At 35.3% G+C, this 23107-nt stretch overlaps 1 protein-coding gene across 2 annotated transcripts in view; it reads left to right on the top strand.

Annotated features, from left to right (window-relative positions):
- Nucleotides 1–23107, top strand: part of SHOC2 (SHOC2 leucine rich repeat scaffold protein) — a 97339-nt gene that overhangs the window by 37916 nt on the left and 36316 nt on the right. For both annotated transcript variants that reach the window (XM_023206606.2, XM_023206607.3), the window contains exon 2: nt 5539–6475. In XM_023206606.2, the coding sequence (XP_023062374.1) occupies nt 5773–6475 (703 nt within the window). In that variant the 5' untranslated portion in view covers nt 5539–5772. The remainder of the gene's footprint in view (nt 1–5538; nt 6476–23107) is intronic.

Raw genomic sequence — 23107 nt, 5'->3', positions numbered from 1 at the left:
CACCAAAGCTGTATCTTTATTTCTAGCCCAGACCTTGCTCCTTTATTCTAAAATCACATTTTCAAGTGTGGACTAGACTAGAATCTCAGTATAAATTTGTTCAAAATTTTACTAATTTTCTTTTTTTCTATGTTCCCTGTCTTGAATAATCATGCTGCATCCACCTGATTTAAGCTGTCAACTCAGACATTACCCTGAATCCTTTCCTCCTCTCTACTCCTGTTCATCCCCAGCTGCTTTCTGTCTCTAGAATTTTTCCTATGTTTTCCTAGTACCTTTGTAGTTTAAACCAATTGTTCTCAAGTACATCAGACCTAATATCCCATTTATGCAACATTCTGTAACAGTTCCTTACTATTCTAAAATGATAGTAACCTACATTATTTTTAAAAATCTATGTAATTTCTTAAAGGAGATATATAAGAAAAATATTGTACATTTTGTATGTCATGTAAATGCTTAGGCACAATGATATTAGAAAACAATGAAGAATTTATTATACATTTTATGTTTCAGTACTTAAGTGTTCAGGCACGATACCAGAAAGCAATGAAGAGCAAAAGTTTGTACATATGTCCTCATGAATGTAATTGTTAGAAGTGCAAACTGATACGGATGTGTTATATTTGTGACTCGGATACCAAGATCAGTATGAGTATCAGTGATCATCAGAAATAACAAATAACTCTTAAAGAATAGTGCAAAAGTACTGCAGTTTTTGTGTAAAATGGAATTAGATTCAAGGTGCTCAAAATTATAAACAGGTATTTCACCTAGTTACATAGATTGAATATTTGTAGGTATTTGAAGGTTGTACAGTATGAAAGGATACTTCTTATCTCCAGACCTGGCCCATTAAATGCCAGTAGCATTTCTCTAAACATTGAGACAACCTAAAGTGAACCTACAAAATTCCAAAATATTGTAGCTAAAAATAGTTAGATTGTACCTTTATCATATTTGGCGTGGACTGTTGCAGTGACTTCCAAATTTGCCTCTACATACAATCACCTGGAAAACTCTTTAAACATACAGCTCACTGTTCCCTACCACAGATATTTATTTTGTTAGCATTCTTGGATTAGAGGCTGGGATTTCTAAGCTCCCCAGATGATTCTTGCTGAAAATGTCTGGCACTGATTGAACATTAGAGAATTCTTGCTGAAAATGTCTGGCACTGATTAAACACGAAATTATTAGCTTTTTAAATGTTCTGCCTTCCTTCTGAAGTCCTGACTGTTTACAATCATTCTTAACGGTGTCAGATAAATTTTGTTAAAATATGACTGTAATCATAGCCTCTTCTCCTTCAGGAGTCCTTTACTGGCTTTTTATATTTACTCTTGGCAGCCCCTGAGAGTATACTGCTGGAACATTAGAGTTGAAAGAATCATGATGTCTGCATGATAAAGTCCAAATTACTAAATTTGAATAACCAGCCTTTCCAAATTTGACAGCCTGCATTTTTTACTACTTGTGTCCAATTTGCATAAAAATACAGTTCCTGAAAGGAGTGATTTAAAACCTGACACTGACTTATGACAGGGCTTGGCAAACTATGGCCTGATGGCCAAAGCCAGTTTGAGGTCTGTTTTTGGTAAAGTTTTATTGAAACACAGCCACTCTTACTACTCATTTGCATATTGTCTACTTTTATGCTAAAATGACAGAATTGAGTACCTGCAGCAGAAAGCAATCTGTGTTGCAAAGCCTTGAGTGTTTAATATCTGACACTTTACAGAAAAAGTTTGCTCACCCTTGACTTAGAAGCTATTAGAAGCCTAAATGAATTGTAATCAACACCCTCATATAATCATGATTTGGATGTTTATCTCTGAAATCCAACATGGGATGGGGAAAGAATATATCTGGGCTTTCGAGTCCTGACCAGGCTGACCTGGTTTTGAATTTTTCGTTAGTCACTTAGTAGGTATCTGACTTTGGTGCCTCAGTTTTCTCATTTGTAAACTGGGACTAGAGGAAGCCTTAGGAATTTGAAATTCAGAGTTTTCATAATTTGGAATATAGTTATATACCAGAGAAAAATGGTATCAACTCAGAGCTCCACCAAGTTTGCAGTTTTTGTTTTGTTTTTGGGGAATCTCTCTCTGTCGCCCAGGCTAGAGTGCCGTGGCGCAATCTCAGCTCACTGCAACCACTGCCTCTTGGGTTCAAGCGATTCTCTCTGCCTCAGTCTCCTGATTAGCTGGGAATACAGGCGCCCGCCACCACGCCTGGCTAATTTTTGTATTTTTTAGTAGAGATGATGTTTCACCATGTCAGTCAGGCTGGTCTCAAACTCCTGACCTTAAGTGATCCACCTGCCTCAGCCTCCCAAAGTGCTAGGATTACAGACTACACGTCCTAGCAAATTTGCCACGCCTGCCAAATTTGTAGTTTTTTTGTTCGAGGTCACTAATGGTTAAATGTATTCAAGGGAGCTAACATATCAAGTGCTTCATATGCGGTAGTTATTAGGTGGAGGTAAATAAAAGAGTCCTCTGGGGTAGTAAAGATCCCAGTATAAAAACCTCCTTGCCAGCCTCAGCTTAATTATTGATGCAATTTTACGCTTTTATCACTAGATTTCAAGCATTTCGAGACTGGGTACTGTGTATTCTATTACCTAAGTGGGTACAAGATTCAAATTGTGTGCAAATATAGCCTTCCCCCAAAACATAGTGGAGTTGAAGTGATTAAAAAACAACTATTAAATAAATAACTTATTTCCAAGAAACATGAAAGATTACTCTCAATATGTTTTCTTATCTAAAATGTTTGACAGTGTCACCTGATTCAGGTCTGAACTAGATCCAGAACTTAATTTTTGACTGTCAGATAATTTGTTAGTTCTCTTGGCCAAAAATATTTTTACTGGATGTGAGAAATTCTTAGTTAATAGCTAAGTCTGGCTGGTGAGTTAATTCCCTTAAGTAAAGCATAGTGATTTTGTCAAGGTCAAAAGCTTTATTCTCTGACTAGTTATATTTCTTATGAGCTATTACTGAACTATATAGATCTGCAAATCTCATTAGGTACAAGAGCTACAGGATGAGTTTGTGGGTCACTAATTCAAATTCATCACCACTGCAGTAAACCCATCAGACAGTTCAAGTATCAGTTTGAATTTCAGATACAGTGGATAGTATTATAGATTATGGGAAGTCCTTTTAGATTTCAATGGGAACTTTATTAATAACTTGTATTTTCATTAATACAGTTTCTTGACCCACCCATTACCTTCAACCTTCATTATTTTTTAAGTATATTTGAAAACTATAATATTAAATATATTGGTGTTCAGATTTTACATTTGGTCGTATCATGTATTTCCCAAACTTGATAAGCTTTTGCTGAGGCATTTATTTTTATAAAATACCTAGACCCCTTCTCCCTAAAATTTTGATTCAGTGATTTGTGATGGAGCCTGAAAATTTGTATTTTTAAACAAATATCTCAGGTCATGTATTTTCTTTTTTTGTTTTTATCATTAGAAAAGTTTACTTTTTATTTCTTTCCAAATTTTCTTACCTTTTAATAGGGATAGTCTTGTTCTGTCCTCTGTACTTAATATCTGTGATTTTATGCCTTATATATCTCATTTGATCTTTATATAGGAGGTGTTCTTCTAAATTTAGGATATACATATCTTGCTAAATAGAAATTTGATTCCAGAAACTTGATATAGTGACATTTCTTAAATACAAATTGATAAGCAATGCCTGTAACCCTTTAGCTATGCATACTTCCCATTATTTACAGTTGTATGGTTTTAGTAAATGTACTTTCATATTGGCTTATCAGCATTCTTTTCTGAATCAGTATCTCTAGAGTTTTTCTTAGTTTCTCTCCATTGTAGTGCAAAATAATTCTTTTCTTTTTTTCGAAAGGGGTGAGTAGTAGTAGATAGAGCTCTCCTGGTGTGCTAGCAAATAATGATATGTTTGTTTAATTGTAGAATCTTATATACCAGTAAAGTTCACACTGTGCAGTTTCAAATTTACAGATTATTCATCCTCTACCCCAGTTCCTGTTATTTCTGCACTTTTGACCATTTACTTCAGCAAAGTGACACATTTTCAGTGTCCTGTGCAAACTAGGCTCCATTCCTTATTCTAGGCAAAACTTTCTTTTTCATGACACCCATCTGTAATGCTTTGCCGCCTCTCCTTTACTTGCTTGAACGCAACTCGTTAATCCAGGACTAGTTAGCCTAAGTCCTTCCTGTATGCTTTTCTCAACCGTTCTCACTGATACCAATTTTCTCAAAAGTGCTATAGTATATGCCACTCATCTGAGGATTTAATAATATACTGTCTTATCAATTACTTGTTATATGTGAGTGTTTTGGCTGTCTAAACTGCAAGCTTGTATATAGAGTGGGGTTCACATCCTGTAAAAACAAATTATTAGCAGAATCCTTAGCACTTAACATTATCACATCCTTTTGGTAGTCTGACAAAATTCTAATAACTGTTTTAACCGCTTAAGCTAGTCAGTTAAGAAGTTATTTTATCTTTAATCCCAAGTACCAAATAATTATCAGTTAGATAAATAGAGTTAACAATGGAGTCACAAAATAAGAATTACTAATTTTAAATTCCAAAATGTTTAGGGAGGACTGATTCCTTCCATAAATATTTTACTAATCTTTTTATCCTTTGCCAATCTTTTCGGCCTGTCATTTTACCAGCAAACTTTTTCTGCTTTTAAGAACCCTGTGCCATTGATCTTTCTCACTTTTTCAGTCCCTAGAATATACACATCATCGGACATTGCCCTTTATCCCTGGTTTTCAAAGGTGAGCCCCAGGTCTACCTCCATCAGAATCACATAGAGTGCTTATTAAAGTACGGATTCTTAATTCCCCTTTCCCTGAACTGTGCTGTTTTTCATACATATTTCACTTTGTTCATTTTTTTTCTTTTGCCAGACTGCTCTCCCTTCTATTGTCACCACCATTGAAATCTTTTCTATTATCTAAAGCTATCTACCAATTAATTGTAGATAGAACTGTTTTAGTGTAGTGGGTTAGGAACATAGGCTGTGAGCACATACTACCTAATTTGGAATATTGGCTCTGTCATGTTTCCAAGATCTCAAAGTTAGTTACTTAAAAATATTTCTGTGCTTTAGTGTTTCTTTATATAAAATGGGGATAACGATATATCTCATCGGGCTGTTGTATGTGTTATGTTAATATATGTGAATTCCTCAGAATAATGCTAGTACATAGAAAGGACTTAATAAATATTAAGCTTACTGTTGTGGTTTCTTCCACTTTTTAGCTCTTACAAAATTTTATACTAAAGTAACTTACATTCTTACCTCTTCCTATTAGACTGCAAGTTTCTTGAAGGTAGAGCCAGCCTTATTAAGCTGTGTAGTTTTAAATGGATTTTTACATAATAAAGGATGTTCATAAATATTTAAGAATGAAATCATAGGAAAATGACAAACTCTAATAAGATTGTTTTTCAGAGTCTATTTAATATAAGTTATCTAAAGTAATTTAATACTCTCTATATTATATTTCAGGAATTCTAATGAATCATTGATTGACCAGCACTATTTTACCAGTTGGAATGAATTATCAGAAATGGGCATAGTACTTTTAGATCCAACATGTAACAGATGGATGTTACTGCATGCTGATTACTTCTTCAAGCCAGTACTTTTTTGATTGTGTAGGATCTTTGTCTCTTCATCTTTGAATTCAATTACTGGAAAATAAAAGGAGTTCATGTAGTTTTTGTCCAGGCTTGAGTCACCATGAGTAGTAGTTTAGGAAAAGAAAAAGACTCTAAAGAAAAAGATCCCAAAGTACCATCAGCCAAGGAAAGAGAAAAGGAGGCAAAAGCTTCTGGAGGTTTTGGGAAAGAGAGCAAAGAAAAAGAACCTAAGACCAAAGGGAAAGATGCCAAAGATGGAAAGAAGGACTCCAGTGCTGCCCAACCAGGGGTGGCATTTTCAGTTGACAATACGATCAAACGGCCAAACCCAGCACCTGGGACTAGAAAAAAGTCCAGCAATGCAGAGGTGATTAAAGAACTCAACAAATGCCGGGAAGAGAATTCAATGCGTTTGGACTTATCCAAGAGATCTATACACATATTGCCATCATCAATCAAAGAGTTGACTCAATTAACAGAACTTTATTTATACAGTAACAAATTGCAGTCCCTCCCAGCAGAGGTGGGATGTTTAGTAAATCTCATGACATTGGCTCTAAGTGAAAATTCACTTACCAGTTTGCCTGACTCTCTTGATAACTTGAAGAAGCTGCGGATGCTTGATTTACGGCATAATAAACTGAGAGAAATTCCTTCAGTGGTGTATAGGCTGGATTCTCTCACCACTCTTTACCTTCGCTTTAATCGTATAACTACTGTGGAAAAGGACATCAAAAACTTGTCAAAACTCAGCATGCTTAGCATTCGAGAGAACAAAATTAAACAACTACCTGCTGAAATTGGTAAGAGGCCTTGGATTATTATTATTTGTAGTATTTGTTATGCTAAATAATTTTGAGTACTTTTTCATATCAAAAAATGCCTGATACTTGCCTAAAAACAGCTTATTTCTAAATTACAACTTTTTAAATGGTTTACTTTATTCCATTTTCAGCACTGTTAATAGTACTGAAGTTAATTGTTTCATAGACTTAAAAAGTGAGTTAGAAAATAGATGTGATTAGATCTTTCCCACACAAACCTAATCTTCTTTTACTTTCATTGGAGAATAAGTAAATTTAAGGAAGAAAAGATGTTTGCCTAATTTTCAAGTTGTTGCTACCTGTTTTTAAACTATCTGTTGATACAATTTTATTAGATATATGAAAACTACATTTTCTCATTCTCTGACTTTTCCATCTTTATGAAACATGTTTAAATTCACATCACTTTCTACCTAATTTACCACAAAAGGTTGACAAATCAGAGCTTTACGAAAGAGCAGTGTCATAAGAAAATAGGAAAAAATTTTTCTTTGCGTCTTGAAAGTACTTACATGTTTATTAAAAATAACACAAGAATTTAGAACGGTAGAAGAAACATCACCTGTAGCAAATGCAACGCTGTTAGCATTTTGGTAATTTTCATTCCAGTCTTGTATATAAAGCTAACTTGTACTAAAACAAAGAAAATTTTTTTTTTTTTTGTTTGAGACGGAGTCTCGCTCTGTCCCCGGGCTGGAGTGCAGTGGCCGGATCTCAGCTCACTGCAAACTCCGCCTCCCGGATTTAGGCCATTCTCCTGCCTCAGCCTCCGGAGTAGCTGGGATTACAGGCGCCCGCCACCTCGCCCGGCTAGCTTTTTTTTGTATTTTTTAGTAGAGATAGGGTTTCTTTTTTTTTTTGAGGCGGAGTCTCGCTCTGTCGCCCGGACTGGAGTGCAGTGGCCGGATCTCAGCTCACTGCAAGCTCCGCCTCCCGGGTTTACGCCATTCTCCTGCCTCAGCCTCAGGAGTAGCTGGGACTACAGGCGCCCGCCACCTCGCCCGGCTAGTTTTTGTATTTTTAGTAGAGAAGGGGTTTCACCGTGTTAGCCAGGATGGTCTCGATCTTCTGACCTCGTGATCCGCCCGTCTCGGCCTCCCAAAGTGCTGGGATTACAGGCTTGAGCCACCACAGTATTAGCCAGGATGGTCTCGATCTCCTGACCTCGTGATCCGCCCATCTCGGCCTCCCAAAGTGCTGGGATTACAGGCTTGAGCCACCGCGCCCGGCCCAAGAAAATGTTTTTTAAAGCCTAGTAGTAGGAGAAAAACATAGGGAAAACATGTCAGTAAAAAATTAAAAATTAGTTCTGGCATTTTTAATTATGGAAAAACATTCTGAAACATTTGGAATATAGTAATCCATTGACATCAGTTTTGAAAAATTGATAAAGGTATTACCTTTGTGGGCTCTTTTTATAAGATTTATAAAAATCGTCATAAAATATTGATTATGAAGCTTTTTAAAGGATGTTTTCTTTTTGTATTAAAGGCAGTTTATTTTATTCTGAAAAAAATAAAGATTATATTGTTGCTTTCAGTATTGGTCTTATAATGAGTGATAAACTTTCTAATTTTTAGGCTTTGCAGCTTTTCAAAGATATGATATTCTGGATGTTTTAATATTTTGTTTAGCTTTGAAAAAAGATGTGGTTTAAACTTTAGGTATGACTTGTTACATTTAACTCTTGACAATCCAAATGTTAATTAAATTTTGGTTTAATTTAATGTGTTTAGAAAATTTATGATAGGTTTTCTCAAGTAATGTACTGTAGAGTATGACTTACTCATGAGATATTAAAATATTCCCAGGAATTTCTGAGTGAAAATGCTCCATTCCATATCTTCAGATAGAAATGTGGTTGTTGAAGGACTTGTTTTAGTGTCATATATAGTCAAAATTTGACCTGCGTGTTATGGCTCGTTATGGAATAGAATTACAGGCAGTTGGAGAAATAAATGCTGAATTTCTACACAGAAATATAAAAGTTATTTCCTGTCTTTGTTCTTATTGTTTTGTGTAAGTGTTACACTCAGTACTAAAAGTCTGACTTTAATTCACAAATCTCTAAGGACTTTTTCCATAGCAATACTATCAAATTACCTAGGAATTAACATACATATATGTTCTTGAGCATATAGATAGCATTTTTATTAAAAAGTGAATGTATCTTTTAAAATTGGCGTATTTTAAGTAATTATATGGTTTGTATTTGTGGCTATCTAGTCTTTTGACCTTTATTCCTAAATTGTAATTTTAAAAACAGCCATTGAATTTGTTAATGGGCTCCTTCCCATCATTAGTGACATTACTAAAGTTTGTGTTTTTGTAATTGCTGGACTTCTGTAAAAATGGTAATATCGTAAGTGTTGCTTATTTCATTCTAAGCAGGGCATCAGAAAGTAAACTGCTTTTAAAAGTATAATTTAATGTTTCTCATAAGGAATTATGGTTTATAAAGTTTAACTTAGATGCATGGATCTGGGGCAGACATGCAGAAGTCTGCGTCATCTGTTTCTTTATAGGGAATAAGAAAATAAAGGTTAGTAAAAATAACATCATAATAATAAGAATGGCTGTTGTTTGAGCACATCAATCATAATACTATACATTGTTCTGTCTGTGTATACTTTAAATATACTATCTTATATCCTTACGGTAACCCAATGAAATAGGTATTTTCCCCATTGTACTGAAGAAGGAATTGACAATGTAGGAAAATTAGGTAATTTACTGAAGATCATGCTTCTAGGTTGGCAGAGTCAGAATTTGAAGTGTAAGTCTTGGTCATTTCCACTGTACTCTCCCCACAATCTAGAAAAGTGGGTACCACCCCCCATAGATTTTGATTCTCTGGTAGGTCCAGGGTCTGTACTTTTAAAGTGCAGCCTGTGTTATTTTATGTGCAACTGCAGTTGAAAGCCATTGCACAAGATTTTGGGGGAGGATTGCGTTTAACAGTTTAATTAGAATATAATTCACATACCATACAATTTACACATTAAAAATAAACAATTCAGTGATATTTAGAATATTCAGATTTACGTAACCATCAGAGATAATGTTGGAACATTTTCAGTACCTCCAAAAGAAACTCTCAACCCTTAAGCAATCACTCCTGATTTCTGCTAACTCATTAACCCTAGGCAAACACTAATCTACTTTCTGTCTCTATAGATTAGTGTTTTCTCTGGATGTTTCCTATAAATAGAATCATATAATATGTGGTCTCTTATGACAGGTTTCTTTAAATTTGCATAATATTTTCAAGTCTCATCAAGATTATAGCATGTATCAGTACTTCATTCCTTTTTATTGCTGAATAATAGTTCATTATATGAGCGTACCACATTTTATTTATCCATTTATCAGTTGTCAGACATTTGGGTTGTTTGTGCTTTCTGACTGTTATGAGTATAGTTACTGTATTTGTGTACAAGTTTTTGTGTGGACATTCGTTTTCACTTCTCTTGAGTATATACCTAGTAGAATTGTTGAGTCATATGGTAACTCTGTTTAACCTTTTGAGGGCCTACTAGACTGTTTTCAAAGGGACTGCAACATTTTACATTCCTACCAGTAGTGTTTGAGGATTCCAGTTTCTCTACATTCTCAGTATCCTTGTTGTTATCTGTCTTTTCTTATTATAACCATTCTATGGTGTGAATTCGTATCTCATTGTAGTTCTGATTTGCAGTTTCCTGATCTCTATATATTTGTTTTTAATTCTTGAGAACTATCTTTTATTATAATGGAAAGACAGAAATAGTTATTTTCTGTGATGTAGATCTTGCTTTAATGGGTTTTTAATTTAAAAGAAGTTCTGAGCTCCTTGGAGAATGTTTATAAAATAAGACCTGTGCTCAATGATCAAATAAAATGGAAATTTGACATTTTTTAAAGTGTTAAACACCTTTAATATAATTTCACTTACTGCAGAAACCCATAACAGGGAATTTTTAATTCAAAATTTATGCTAATTATAGTTTTGTTAAGCTTTCATTTATGCATATTAGAGCTACATTATTTATAAATATATATTAGATTTATATTAGATGCTTATTCTTCTTCATTGTTTGAATAAATATATCACTTTAAATCATGCCATCCAGTTTGTATTCAGCAGTATATTTGAGGAATATAAGTTTTCAACTGGGCACTGTGACTCACGCCTCAACTCCCAACTACTGGGAAGGCTGAGGCAGGAGGATCCTTGAGCCCAGGAATTGGAGGGGCAGTCAGTGATGATCGTGCCACCACACTTCAGCCTGTGCAACAGAGCTAGACCCTATCTCTAAAAAATAAAAATAAATTTTTTTAAATTAGGAGTTTTCCTAATTTAAAATAGGAGCTTACTATTTAGTTTAAATAATATAATTGGAATTTAAACTACACAAGGTTGGGCTATGCTGTTGCCTTGATAGGTAAAAATATTAAAATTAGAACATTTATCCTTTTAAGCATTAATGTAATGCGATTTGATACCAGTGGTACATATTCACATGGGTAAAAATTGGCAGAAAACAGTAAAAAGATACTGGAACAGACTGTTTAGAGCCAGAGATAATATATCAGAAAGTAGTTAAGAAAACTTTTCATTTGTTAATGTTCACTTACTTTTCTCCTTTTGTATGTTAAGGCATGGACAAATAAAGTAAACGTCCCCTCTTTTTGGGTTAAGTAGATAAATTGAAACCTTAGTCATTGCTTTCTTTTATAGATCATTGTTCCATTCCTTCTTTCTCCATTTCTAATCTTAAAAAGACTCTTCACTCTACACAAAGACAGTCAAGAACCCATGTTTTCAGAGGGAAAACAGGAAATAACCACTTTTTTAAACCTTCTTTCCCAACTGATTGGTTCCTTTGAGTTTCCTGTTAAAGATGTGCTTTTGTATATTCTCTGTTTATGAGTGGGTTAGAGCAGGGGCCACCAGATAGTCAGTTTGAATAATGAATCTGTTTATTCAGGCAACTGTAGACAGTGAAGTTTTAAAGGATTTTATTTTTTTGGGAAGGAAATTGTTGCTCATTGAAACCAGATATAAACTTCATTTTGTATTTTGCTAATATTCCTGTGATTTCTTTTCTCTCTGAATTGTGTGTTTAGGATTTCTTCTCTTTCTTTAAAGTTTCCCTTATTTATTATTCTTTATAAAAACAGAAGTTGGAGTATTTAAAAAATGTGTTCTACCTACATTGTAGGTTCAATAAAATGCTACATATTTATGTAGTATACAATTTCATGTGGGTCTAGTTGTCAACCTTTTTGCTTAGGAAAATTATCTGATATATTAAAGTATATGCTTTTTGAGAACCCAGATCATCTTCATTTACAAAGCAATTCTCACAGCATTCATATGTATGAGAAATAATAATTGAACCTATTTATGGTTTACAATGTGATGTTTCCATACATGTATACAATGTGTGATGATCAAATCATGGTAATTAGCACATCTATCACCTCCAACATTTATCATTTCTTTTCACTGGACACATTCAAAATCCTCCCTACTAGCTATTTGAAAATATACAATAAATTGTTTGCTGAAGTCACCCGACAGTGTTATAGAATAGCAGAATTTAGAACAGATAGAATTCCTCCTATCTAGCTGTAGTTTTGTGTCCATTAATCCACCTCTCCCCATCCCGTGGCTCCTCAACCCCCACCACCCTTCTCAGCCTCTAGTAACCACTATTCTGCTCACTACTTTGAGATCAACTTTTTTAGCATGAGAGAACATACAGTATTTATATTTCTGTGCCTGGCTCATTTAACTTAACATAATGTCCTTCAGGCTCATTCATGTTGCTGTGAATGACAGAATTTTATTCTTTTTTTGGCTGAATAGCATTTCATTGTGTATATATACCACATTTTCTTTCTTCATCTGTTGTTAGAGGTTGATTCCGTATCTTGACTATTGTGAATAGTGTTGTAATAAATAAGAGAGTGAAGATATCTCTTTGATATACTGATTTCCTTTCCTTTGGATATATACCCAGTAGTCGGATTATTTGGTCATATGGTAGGTTTTTGTTTAGTTTTTTGAGTAACCTTCATACTGTTTTCCATAGTGGCTGTACCAATTTATGGTACACCTGCCAACAGTGTATAAGAGTTCTTTTTCTGCATTCTCACCAGTATCTGTTTTTGTTGTTGTTGTTGTTTTTGTCTTTTTGATGATAGCCATTCCAATAGGGTTGAGATACCTTCTCATTGTACTTACGATTTTCATTTCCCTGATTATTAGTGATGTTGAGCATTTTTTCATATACCTTTTGGCCATTTGTATGTCTTGAGAAATGTCTATTTAGATTGTTTGCCCATTTTTAAATCACATAATGATGATTATTGTTTTGCTGTTGAGTTTCTTGTATATTAATCTATTATCAGATGAGTAGTTTGCATATATTTTCTTTCATTTTGCAGGTTGTCTCTTCAGTCTTTGTTTCCTTTGCTCTGCAGAAGTTTTTAGTTTGAAATAATTCAATTTGTCTGTTTTTGCGTGGGTTTGCCCTACTTTTTGAGGTTTTACCTATAAAATCTTTGCCCAGACCATTGTCCTGAAGTGTTTCCCCTATGTTTCTTCTAGTAGTTTTATATTTTTGGTTCTTGACATGTAAGTCTTCAGTTTATGGAGTTGATTTTTTGTATATAGTGAGAGATAGGGATCTAGTTTCATTCTTCTGCATATATATATCCAGCTTTCTCAGCACCATTTCTTGAAGGGTTTGTCCTTTCTTCAGTGTATATTCTTGGCTCCTTTGTCAAATATCAGTTGGCTGTAAATATGTGGATTTATTTCTGGGTTCTCTATTCCATTGGTCTATTGTCTGTTTTTATGCAGTACTGTGCATTTTGGTTACTCTAACTTTGTGTATACTTTGAGGTCATGTAGTGTGTTGCCTCCAGCTTTGTCCTTTTTGCTCAGTATTACTTTGGCTATTTAGAGTCTTCTGTGGTTCCACATGAACTTTAGGATATATATATATATATATATGTGTGTGTGTGTGTGTGTGTGTGTATATACACATTTTTTTTTTTAAGAATGTCATTGGCATTTTGATAGAGATTGCATTGAATCTGTAGATCACTTTGGGTGGTATGGTTATTGTAACACTGTTAATCCTTTCAATTCATGAGTGTGGAATGTCTTTCCATTTTTTGGTCCCTTTGAATTTCTTTCATTGTTTTCATCATAGAGCTTTTTCACCTCCTTAAATATACATTTAAGAATCAGCATTTTAAAAATTACCTATTTGACTCAGTAACATTTATTGAAAACACAATCAGTTTCTTACTATTCTGCGATATGGGGGTGTTATACTTTATCATAAATCAAATGATGTACATATAACCAACATATACATGTGTATATATTTAATATCTCTATATAAAAGCATATTGAACAGAGTCAGCAACTTTTTCAAAAAGTTGACCTTAGAGATTTAGTTTAACTCCCATTATGTAATTTTTCTGTGAAGTTTTTTAGACGTGAAGTGGTAGGCTTTCAATAAATGTGGCTTGAAGGAAATTTAATAAAGCTCAGTACTATTAACCTATTTTTATTTTATATTTTAGTATTATAGTATTATAATATGGTATTACTATAACTTTATAGTAGATAAAACTAGTATTTTGAAGATTTTAGTGTTATGTATTTTTATTTTAGTATAGCATTATAATATTTCAGTAATATTTTCAGTATTAACTAAAATTGTAACTTATGATCACTAAAATTATTGAAATTCTCTCAGGACTGCCAGGAGTGATACAATTGCTTATATGGTCCAGGTAACATTATTTAATAATCTCATTTGAATGTTTGTACAAATGCTAATAAGTAACTTACTTTAGCAGGAAAGAGAAATCAGTAAAGGGAATTCATAGTTGTTAATAAATAACTCCTTTTGACTGGGAACCAGCATGAAACATTAGAAACCTACAAATGAACTGTTTACTTATTACTGTTATGAAATTGTCATGCTTTTCACTAAACAACAAAAACCCAGAGAAGTTATTATTGCTAAAGGAGGCAAAAAAAAGAACACAGAATAGCACTTTGGGAGGCCAAGGCAGGTGGATTACTTGAGCCCAGGAGTTTGAAACCAGCCTGGGCAACATGGCAAAACCCCATCTCTACAAAAAAGTAGCTGGGCATGCTGGCACACACCCACAGTCCCAGCTACTCATGAAGTTGAGGTGGGAGAGTCAGAGTCACGTGAGCTGGCAGGTTGAAGCTGCAGTGAGCTGTGACCTCGCCACTGTAGTCCAGCCTGGGTGGCAGAGACCCTGTCTCAGGAGGAAAAAAAAAAAAAAGAACACAGAAAAATAGCACTTGAACTGTTTCAGAAGGATTTGATAGGTTCAAAGGAGACAGTTTACTTTCCATTTGGCTGAGATACGGGAAAGAGGGGGACAGACATTGTACCCTAAAGACAGCATGTCACAAAATCAGAGGAACATTGTCACTTGTCCATGTCCATGTCCCTTAGTTGCAGAAGAGCCCTTGAAGTCATCTTTGTAATGAAAAGGGATAATTAAGCTTTTAAGACAAGTATAAATAATGTTCTGTTATAAATTCTGACTTCTCTAAATCTGTTCAAACTTGTGGGACAAGTATTTCCAACTCTTTTTAATTATATAGTTTTACAAATGTATTAAGATTTGCTATGATTTTTATAGAGCTAAACCCTGAATATTTGAAAAATATCCCTATAAAGAACAAGGGTTATTTTAGAATGTAAGAATCCTAAATGTGAGTCAAGTAAGAGTAAAGGAAAGTTTATAACCGTGAAACAAACCTAAATTACTCATTTACCAATCTTTGATTGCCTACTAGGTAAATTTTCAAAGGGCCTTTTTATATATTTCTGGATTTAATTTACTAAAATTTTGTTAAGGATTTTTAAATCTGTATTCATCATAGATATTGATCTGTAATTTTACTTTTTTAAAAATTTTGATCATGGTTTGGTATCAGGGTAATAATGTCCTCGTATCATAGAATGAGTTGAGACATGTTTTGTTTTATATTCTAGAAGGGTTTGTGCAGAATTAGTATTATTTCCTCCTTAAATGTTCGGTAGAATTTATCAGCCATACAATCTGGGAGTAGGGTTTTTTGTGTGTGTATGGACAAGTTTTGAATTTCAAATTCAGTTTATTTAATAGACACATAGTTATTCAGGTTTTCTATTTGTTCTCTATTGAAAATTTGTGGTTTGATCTGTCAGGGCATTTGCCTATTTTGTGCAGTTTGTTGATTTTATTGGCTTAAAGTTCATATTTTTGTTAAGCTTTTAATGTTCCATATATATATATACACACACACACACATATGTGTATATATATATATATATATATACACACACACACACATATGTATATATATATATATATATAGTGATGTTCCCTTTTCGATCTTGAAATTGGTAATTTGGGACTTCTCTCTTTGCTTATCAGTTTGGCTTGATGTATATCAGTTTTATTGATCTTTTAAAAAATTTTTGTTTTTATGCTTTCTTGTTTTTATTTTTAATTCCTTGGGTTTAATACGTTTTTCTTTGTTTTCTTAAATTGGTGGTTTAGATTGATTTCAGGCCTTTATTCTTTCATTATATAACTATTTCATAACTAAAAATTTCCCTCAAAGTACTTTTTTAGCAGCACACAAATTTTGATGGGTTGTCTTTTCATTATTCAAAATATTTTCTAAATATCCCTTGTTATTTTCTGATCCATGGATTATTAAGAAGTTAATTGTTCAGTTTCCAAATATATGAGAGAGGTTTTCAGATTTTTTTTTTTTTGCTTTGATTTATAAAATAGGACTTGTCTTGATAGGTGTTCTAAATGCAGATGAAGAAAAGACTGTATATTCTGCTGTTTTTTTGGAGAATTGTAAAATATCAGCAAGGTCAAGTTGGTTGTTAATGTTTTACATTCAGCAGTGTCATACAGTGCTTGCATTGTGTACCTTTTTCTAGCTTTTTAAAATGGGTTTTGTAAACAGCATATAGTTAGGTCTTGTGTTTCTACCCTGCCTGACAGCCACTTATTCCTTTTTTCCCTTCCTCTCATGCTTTCTTATGGATTAAGTATTTTTTAAATGTAAGTTTCATCTATCTCAACTTTTGGCATATTAGTTACACATCTTTGTGGGATTTTTTTTAGTGTTTCCTCTAGTGTTTACAATACGTATCATAACTTGACACATTTTACATTGAGGTAATATTGTATTATTTTGCATATATCCTAAGAACTTCACAACAGAACACCTTTATTTCCCTCCTTCCGTTCTTCGTACAGTTATTGTCATACATTTTACTTCTTCACTATCATAAGTCCCATAATAATACATTGATCCTATTTTGCAGTAAGGTTTAAATTATGTTTTTAAACAATTTTTCAACAATTTTTATTTTGAACAAATTTTAGACTTACAGAAAAGTTTCAAAACAATTTTGGAAGATTTCCATATACGCTTCGCTCAGTTTCTAGATATTAATTAACATCTTATATAACCATTGTATAGTGATCAGAACCAAGAAATTAACAGTGATACAGTACAATAAACTAAATTACAAATTTTAGTTAATTTCACCAGTTTTTCCACTAATGTCCATTTTCTGTTCGCCCAGGCTGGAGTGCAGTGGCGCGATCTTTGCTCACTGCAAGCTCCGCCTCCCGGGTTCACGCCATTCTCCTGCCTCAGCCTACCAAGTAGCTGGAACTATAGGTGCCTGCGACCACACCCGGCTAATTTTTTTGTATGTTTAGTAGAGACGGGGTTTCACCGTGTTAGCCAGGATAGTCTCGGTCTTCTGATCTCGAGATCTCCCCACCTCAGCCTCCCAAAGTGCTGGGATTCCAGGCGTGAGCCACCGCGCCCGGCCCATGTTACATTTTTAATAGTCATGTATGTGTCCATGGTATCCTCTGATCTTTGACAATCTGAAAGCAAAGACTGAAAGGCTTTCCTTTAATGGCACTGATACTTTTGCAGAGTACCACTCAGATGTTTTATAGCATATCACTCATTTTTCGTTTAATTTTTTTTTCATGACTAGTTTGAGTTTGGTTTTTTGTCAGGGATACTACAGTGGTGATTGTGATGCCTTTTCCAGTGAATTATATCAATTCATATTGATAAGTCTCATTACTGGTGATTTTGACCTTGACCAGTTGGTTAATGTGATTTCTGCTGTGCTTCTCTACTTTAAAGTTAATATTTTTTTCTTTTTCATTTATCTTGGGAGATGTTTTTAGACTATGCAGATACCTTGTTTTTCCCTAATCTTTTGCTCACTAATTTTAGTATTCATTGCTGTATCTTCTCTTCTTTTTCTTCTTTTTCTTTTTTTGTGAGACGGGGTTTTGCTCTTGTTGCCGAGGCTGGAGGGCGATGGCGCCATCTTGGCTCCTTGCAACCTCTGCCTCCCGGGTTCAAGCGATTCCCCTGCTTCAGCCTCCTGGGTAGCTGGAATTACAGGTGTACGCTACCACACCCGGCTAATTTTTGTATTTTTAGTAGAGACGGGGTTTCACCACGTTAGCCAGGCTGGTCTCGAATTCTGCCCTCAGGTGATCCGCCCACCTCGGCCTCTCAAAGTTTGGGACTATAGGCGTGAGCTACCGCACGCGGCCTCAAATCATTTTCTTTTTGCCCAAAGAACGTGCATTAACATATTGTAGTGTAGGTCTGTTCAAAATGATTTTGCTAAGCTTTATTTTAAAATCTTTATTTTGCCTTTTTTTTTTTTTTTTTTTGAGACAGGGTCTCGCTCTGTTACCCAGGCTTGAGTGCAGTGGTGTGATTATGGCTCGCTGCAGCCTCGACCTCCTGGGCTCTAGTGATCCTCCCTCCTCAGCCTCCCGAGTAGCTGGGACTACAGGTGTGTGCACTACACCCAGCTAGTTTTTGTATCTTTTGTAGAGGCAGGGTCTTACCGTATTACCCAGAGTGGTCTTCAAACTCCTAGGCACAAGCAATCCACCCACCTCAGCCTCCCAGAATGTTGGGATTAAGGGTGTGAGCCATCACTACTTGCTGCCTTCATTTTTGAAAGCTGCTTTTCCTAATATAGAATGCTAGTTTGAAAGTTTCCTTTTTTGCCCCCTCAGTATTTTAGAGATACCTCTCCGTTTTCTTATAGCTTGCCTAGTTTTTGACAAGAAGTCTGCTGTTATTCTTATCTCGGAGTTTATGAGCCTCTTGGATCTGTGGGTTTATGGTTTTCATCAAAATTGGAAAAATTTTGGCCATTATTTCTTGTAACTTTTCCCTTTCTTGGTCCTTTTTTATTTCCTATTATCTGAGTCTCTAATTACATATATATTAGACTTTACGTTTTAGGTCATTGATGCTCTATTTGTCTGTGTGTGTCCGTGTATATTTTAGATAGTTTTATAGCTTTTTTTTTTTTGTTGCTGTATATCATTTCTTCTTCAGTGTCTAAATCTACTGTTCTATACAATGAAGTTTTCATATCAGGTATTTTATTTCTCACCTCCATACATTCCATTGGGTGTCATTTTTATTCAAGTTTTCTTTTACCTTGAACATATGGAGCTCATTGTTTAATAGCTTTTTCACTGTCCTTGTCTTATAGTTTCATCTTTTATTTTTGTTTCTGTTGCTTCAGAATGACTTTTCTCCTGGTGTGGGTCTTATTTACCTGCATCTTACATGTCTAGTAATTTTTTTTTTTTTTTGAGACAGAGTTTTGCTCTTGTTGCCCACACTGGAGTGCAATGGTGTGATTTCGGCCCATTGCCAACTCCGCCTTCTGGGTTCAAGCGATTCTCCTGCCTCCTGAGTAGATGATATTACAGGCATGCACCACCACACCTGGCTAATTTTGTGTTTTTAGTAGAGATGGGGTTTCTCCATGTTGGTCAGGCTGGTCTTGAACTCCCAACCTCAGGTGATCCTCCTGCCTAAGCCTCCCAAAGTGCTGGGTTTATAGGCGTGAGCCACTGTACCCATCCTGCATGTTTAGTAATTTTTAATTGGATGTGAGCTTCATAAAATTTTCTCATTGTTAAGTCTTGGATTTTGTTGTATTCTTTTAATAGTGCTGGACTGTGTCCTGGCATACAGTTAAATTTTTCTGTAGTCAGTTTAATCCTTTCTGGCTTGCTTTTAAGCTTTGTTGTGGTAGTTTTAGTAGCCTTTTGTCTACATCTAATTTAGCCCCACTGCTAAGGTAATAAATTTTGATGACTCCCTGATAAACTATATATTACGAGGTCTATTTTGTGGCTGGCAGGAATTCAAACTATTCACAACCTTGTGTGACTACTGGGAATTGTTTGGGTTGCTGCTGCTAGGTCTTTGCCTAGCCTTTGGTGGTTTGTTTGCACCTAATGCAGATAAGAATTTAGGCGAAGACTGAATAAGTCTTTCTTGCAGATTGCACAAATCTATTTGCTACTCTCTTCTGTCTCCAATTCTGCCTCACAAATTCTAATCATCTTGGCTTTCCTAGACTAAAATATTTTGCTCTAACTTAGTAATAACTATTGGCCCTTGTTCTATATTCCTTCTCTGCTTTTTCTGTGACCTGGAACCTGGCTCCAGGCAGTAACCTGGGGCAATCATAGGACCTCCTATTGTTTTCCTTTGATACAAGGGAGCACAGTCATATATGGCTATTGTCTACAGTCAGCAAACCATTTTCTCAAACATTTTTTTTTCATTTTCTAGTTGCATCCATGGTGGTAAATAGAATGACAGTCTAGTAATTCTGATTGGCTAGTATAAATAGCTAATACTGTAACTACTATGGATTCTGTTATCCTCTGAAAAGTATTACATTTTGTTCTGCTAGGCAGTTAAATTGCTGTTGAGTCATCTTGACCATAGAGACTTAGATTTAGCTCTTCTAAGGGTGATGCTATTTGGTTATATCCTTAAACCTAGGGTAAATTCCTTAGTTTTAAGATGTGGTCTTTACTCTCCTATGTTATAGCCCTCTTGGAATTTTGTTTTCTTACTCTCCAACAACTTGACAAGACGGAAAATCCAAACTCTTAAAGAACTTTGGCGACTGTTGAAATCTCTGCTCAGCTTCTTTAGCCTTTTAGCTGTGGTTCTTCCCTTGGACTCCTTGCAGTCTCCTCTCCCACATGCATTTTCGGAGTCAGGCAAAAATTTGAGGTGTATTTGCAAATTTTAGGAGTCTGCTCTTTGTGATTTCCTGCTTTACAGAGTATCCAACCTTGAATTCCAGTCACTCTTATAACCCTGAACCCTGTCCTTTGGCTTCTTGGCAGTAGGACTTTGGCTTTTGACTTGAGATTTACTTTTCACCTACAGATTTTTTAGTAACTTCATGGTAAAAGCTTTATAAAAAGGCATTTATGAAGGTGAATCTCATGTGATTGCTATATTAGTTGTCTATTGTCGTGTAACAAATTACTCTAAAAGATAACTCTTAAAACAACAATCGTTTGTTATCTTATAGTTTATTTGGTTTGGGTATCAGGCACAACTTAACTGGACCTTCTGATTTAGGGTCTCTCACAAGATTTTTCAGTCATAGTGTTAGCCAGGGCTTGGGAAGGCTTACCTGGGAAAAGATTCACATCCCAGCTCATGTAGTTTTTGTCAGGATTTAGTTCCTAGCAGGTTGCTGGAGAGAGGGCTTCAATTTCTTGCTGACTGTTGGCTGGAGACTGCTCCTAGTTCCTTTTCACATGGGTCTTTTCAACATGGCAGCTTGCCTTATCAAAGGGTGTAAGCTAAGAAATCATTAACGTGCTAGCAAGATGGAAGTCACAATCTTTTGTAACTGAATCACAAATGTGACATCCCATCACCTTTGCCATATTCTATTGGTAAGAAGCAAGTCACTAAGTTTAGCCCACACTCAAAGGGAGGGTTAATTAGATAATGTATACAATTATTCATGAGGCAGGGCCATTGGGGGTTATCTTAGAAGTCTGCCTACTACAGTTCCCTTCTTTTTAAGGGTTAAAATTCCCTCTAGTTTTAACTTTGGTATCCCTGTATGCCTTTAAATATTTTATCCACAGTTTTAAATTATCAACACGAATCCACCATTACCCTTAGCCAGAGCTCAATGTTTGCAGATGTTAAATCCAACTTTCTCTTAGGACAAAAATGTTCTACCATGATAACATTTTCTTCATGTTTTTTCCCCCACAATTAGCCACTAAATATTTTACGTAGATGTCACACTGGTATCTCAAATTCATCATGACCAAACTATAACTTCAGCTCAACTTTTCTTCTTTGTGGATTCCATTCCTCTCTCATAATTGCATCTTATCTTCTGTATCAACCCAGACTCAATATCTTAGAATCAGAGAATTTTTTTGTTGTTATTCTAGTTCTAGTCAAGGTGTAGCCTACTCACTAGACAAGTACCGGGCCACCAACTATTTGTTACTAGTTTGCCCAAATTAAGAACAGAAACTGAAAGTAAGCATTTAGAATCTTATATAACAATTTGACATTGCTGAGACATCCAAGTGTGTGAGTTTGTGTTTTAAATATTCATCTACAACCACTTGGGAAAAGCAAAAGACAAAGAACCAGGCCTTCACCATATGTAGTCTGAAAAGCGATATTCTACCACATAGTCCAGTCACTTTTTTTTTTTTTTTTTTTCGAGACGGAGTCTGGCTCTGTCCCCCAGGCTGGAGTGCAGTGGCGCAATCTCGACTCACTGCAAGCCCTGCCTTCCAGGTTCATGCCATTCTCCTGCCTCAGCCTCCCGAGTAGCTGGGACTACACGCACCCGCCACCATGCCTGGCTAATTTTTTGTATTTTTGGTAGAGACGGGTTTCACCGTTTTAGCCAGGATGGTCTCAATCTTCTGACCTCGTGATCCGCCCGCCTCGGGCTCCCAAAGTGTCTTGTCACTTTTTCTGTCCCTCTTGATAGTAGGCCTGTTGTTCATTCACTTACTTCCACTGCCATTGATGTAGTATAGACTTTCACACTATTTCTTGTGGGCTAATTGCAGTTGCGTCAACCTAGGCTCTGTATTTTTTATTTCTCTTTCTCCAGTCCATCCATTCAAATCTAGAGAAAACAGACTTTTTAGAACATTACTCTGATTATCATGGTTTGCTTAAAAACTTTAAATTGTGCTTTATTATCTGGTCAAAATGGTCTAGATTCCTTAGGGTGATATTTAAGACCCTAGATTTCTCACTTTCTTTCCCTCCTCTCCTTTTCTGCCTATTTCCCCCCCAATCCCCTGTGTCTCAGTTCAAACAGGTTTTTTTTTCCCCACCCCATCTTCCCCCAACAGTCACAGTTCCAGCTTCCTTTCCTTGTGTGTTTTCTTCTTGTTGTTTACAGCAGTTATCACATCCTGACACTTTATTTCTTTATTTTATGATTCCCCACTCCATGCACACTACAGTGTAAGTTTCATGTGGATGGAACCTTGCTTTGTTTCCTGCACTGCTGAATCTTTCATGTAGATGGAGACTTGTTTCATTTCCTGCACTGTTGAATCTCCAGTAGTTGCACAGTAAGTTTTTCTTTCATGAATGAGTCAGTGAAAGGGTCACCACCTTAAAGATAAAGAACTTTGAGGTGAATGGCCATGAAGATCCAAAAG

This window comes from Piliocolobus tephrosceles, chromosome 9 (assembly GCF_002776525.5).
Source record: "Piliocolobus tephrosceles isolate RC106 chromosome 9, ASM277652v3, whole genome shotgun sequence".
NCBI lineage: Eukaryota > Metazoa > Chordata > Mammalia > Primates > Cercopithecidae > Piliocolobus > Piliocolobus tephrosceles.
This window is presented reverse-complemented; position numbering and strand designations above follow the sequence as displayed.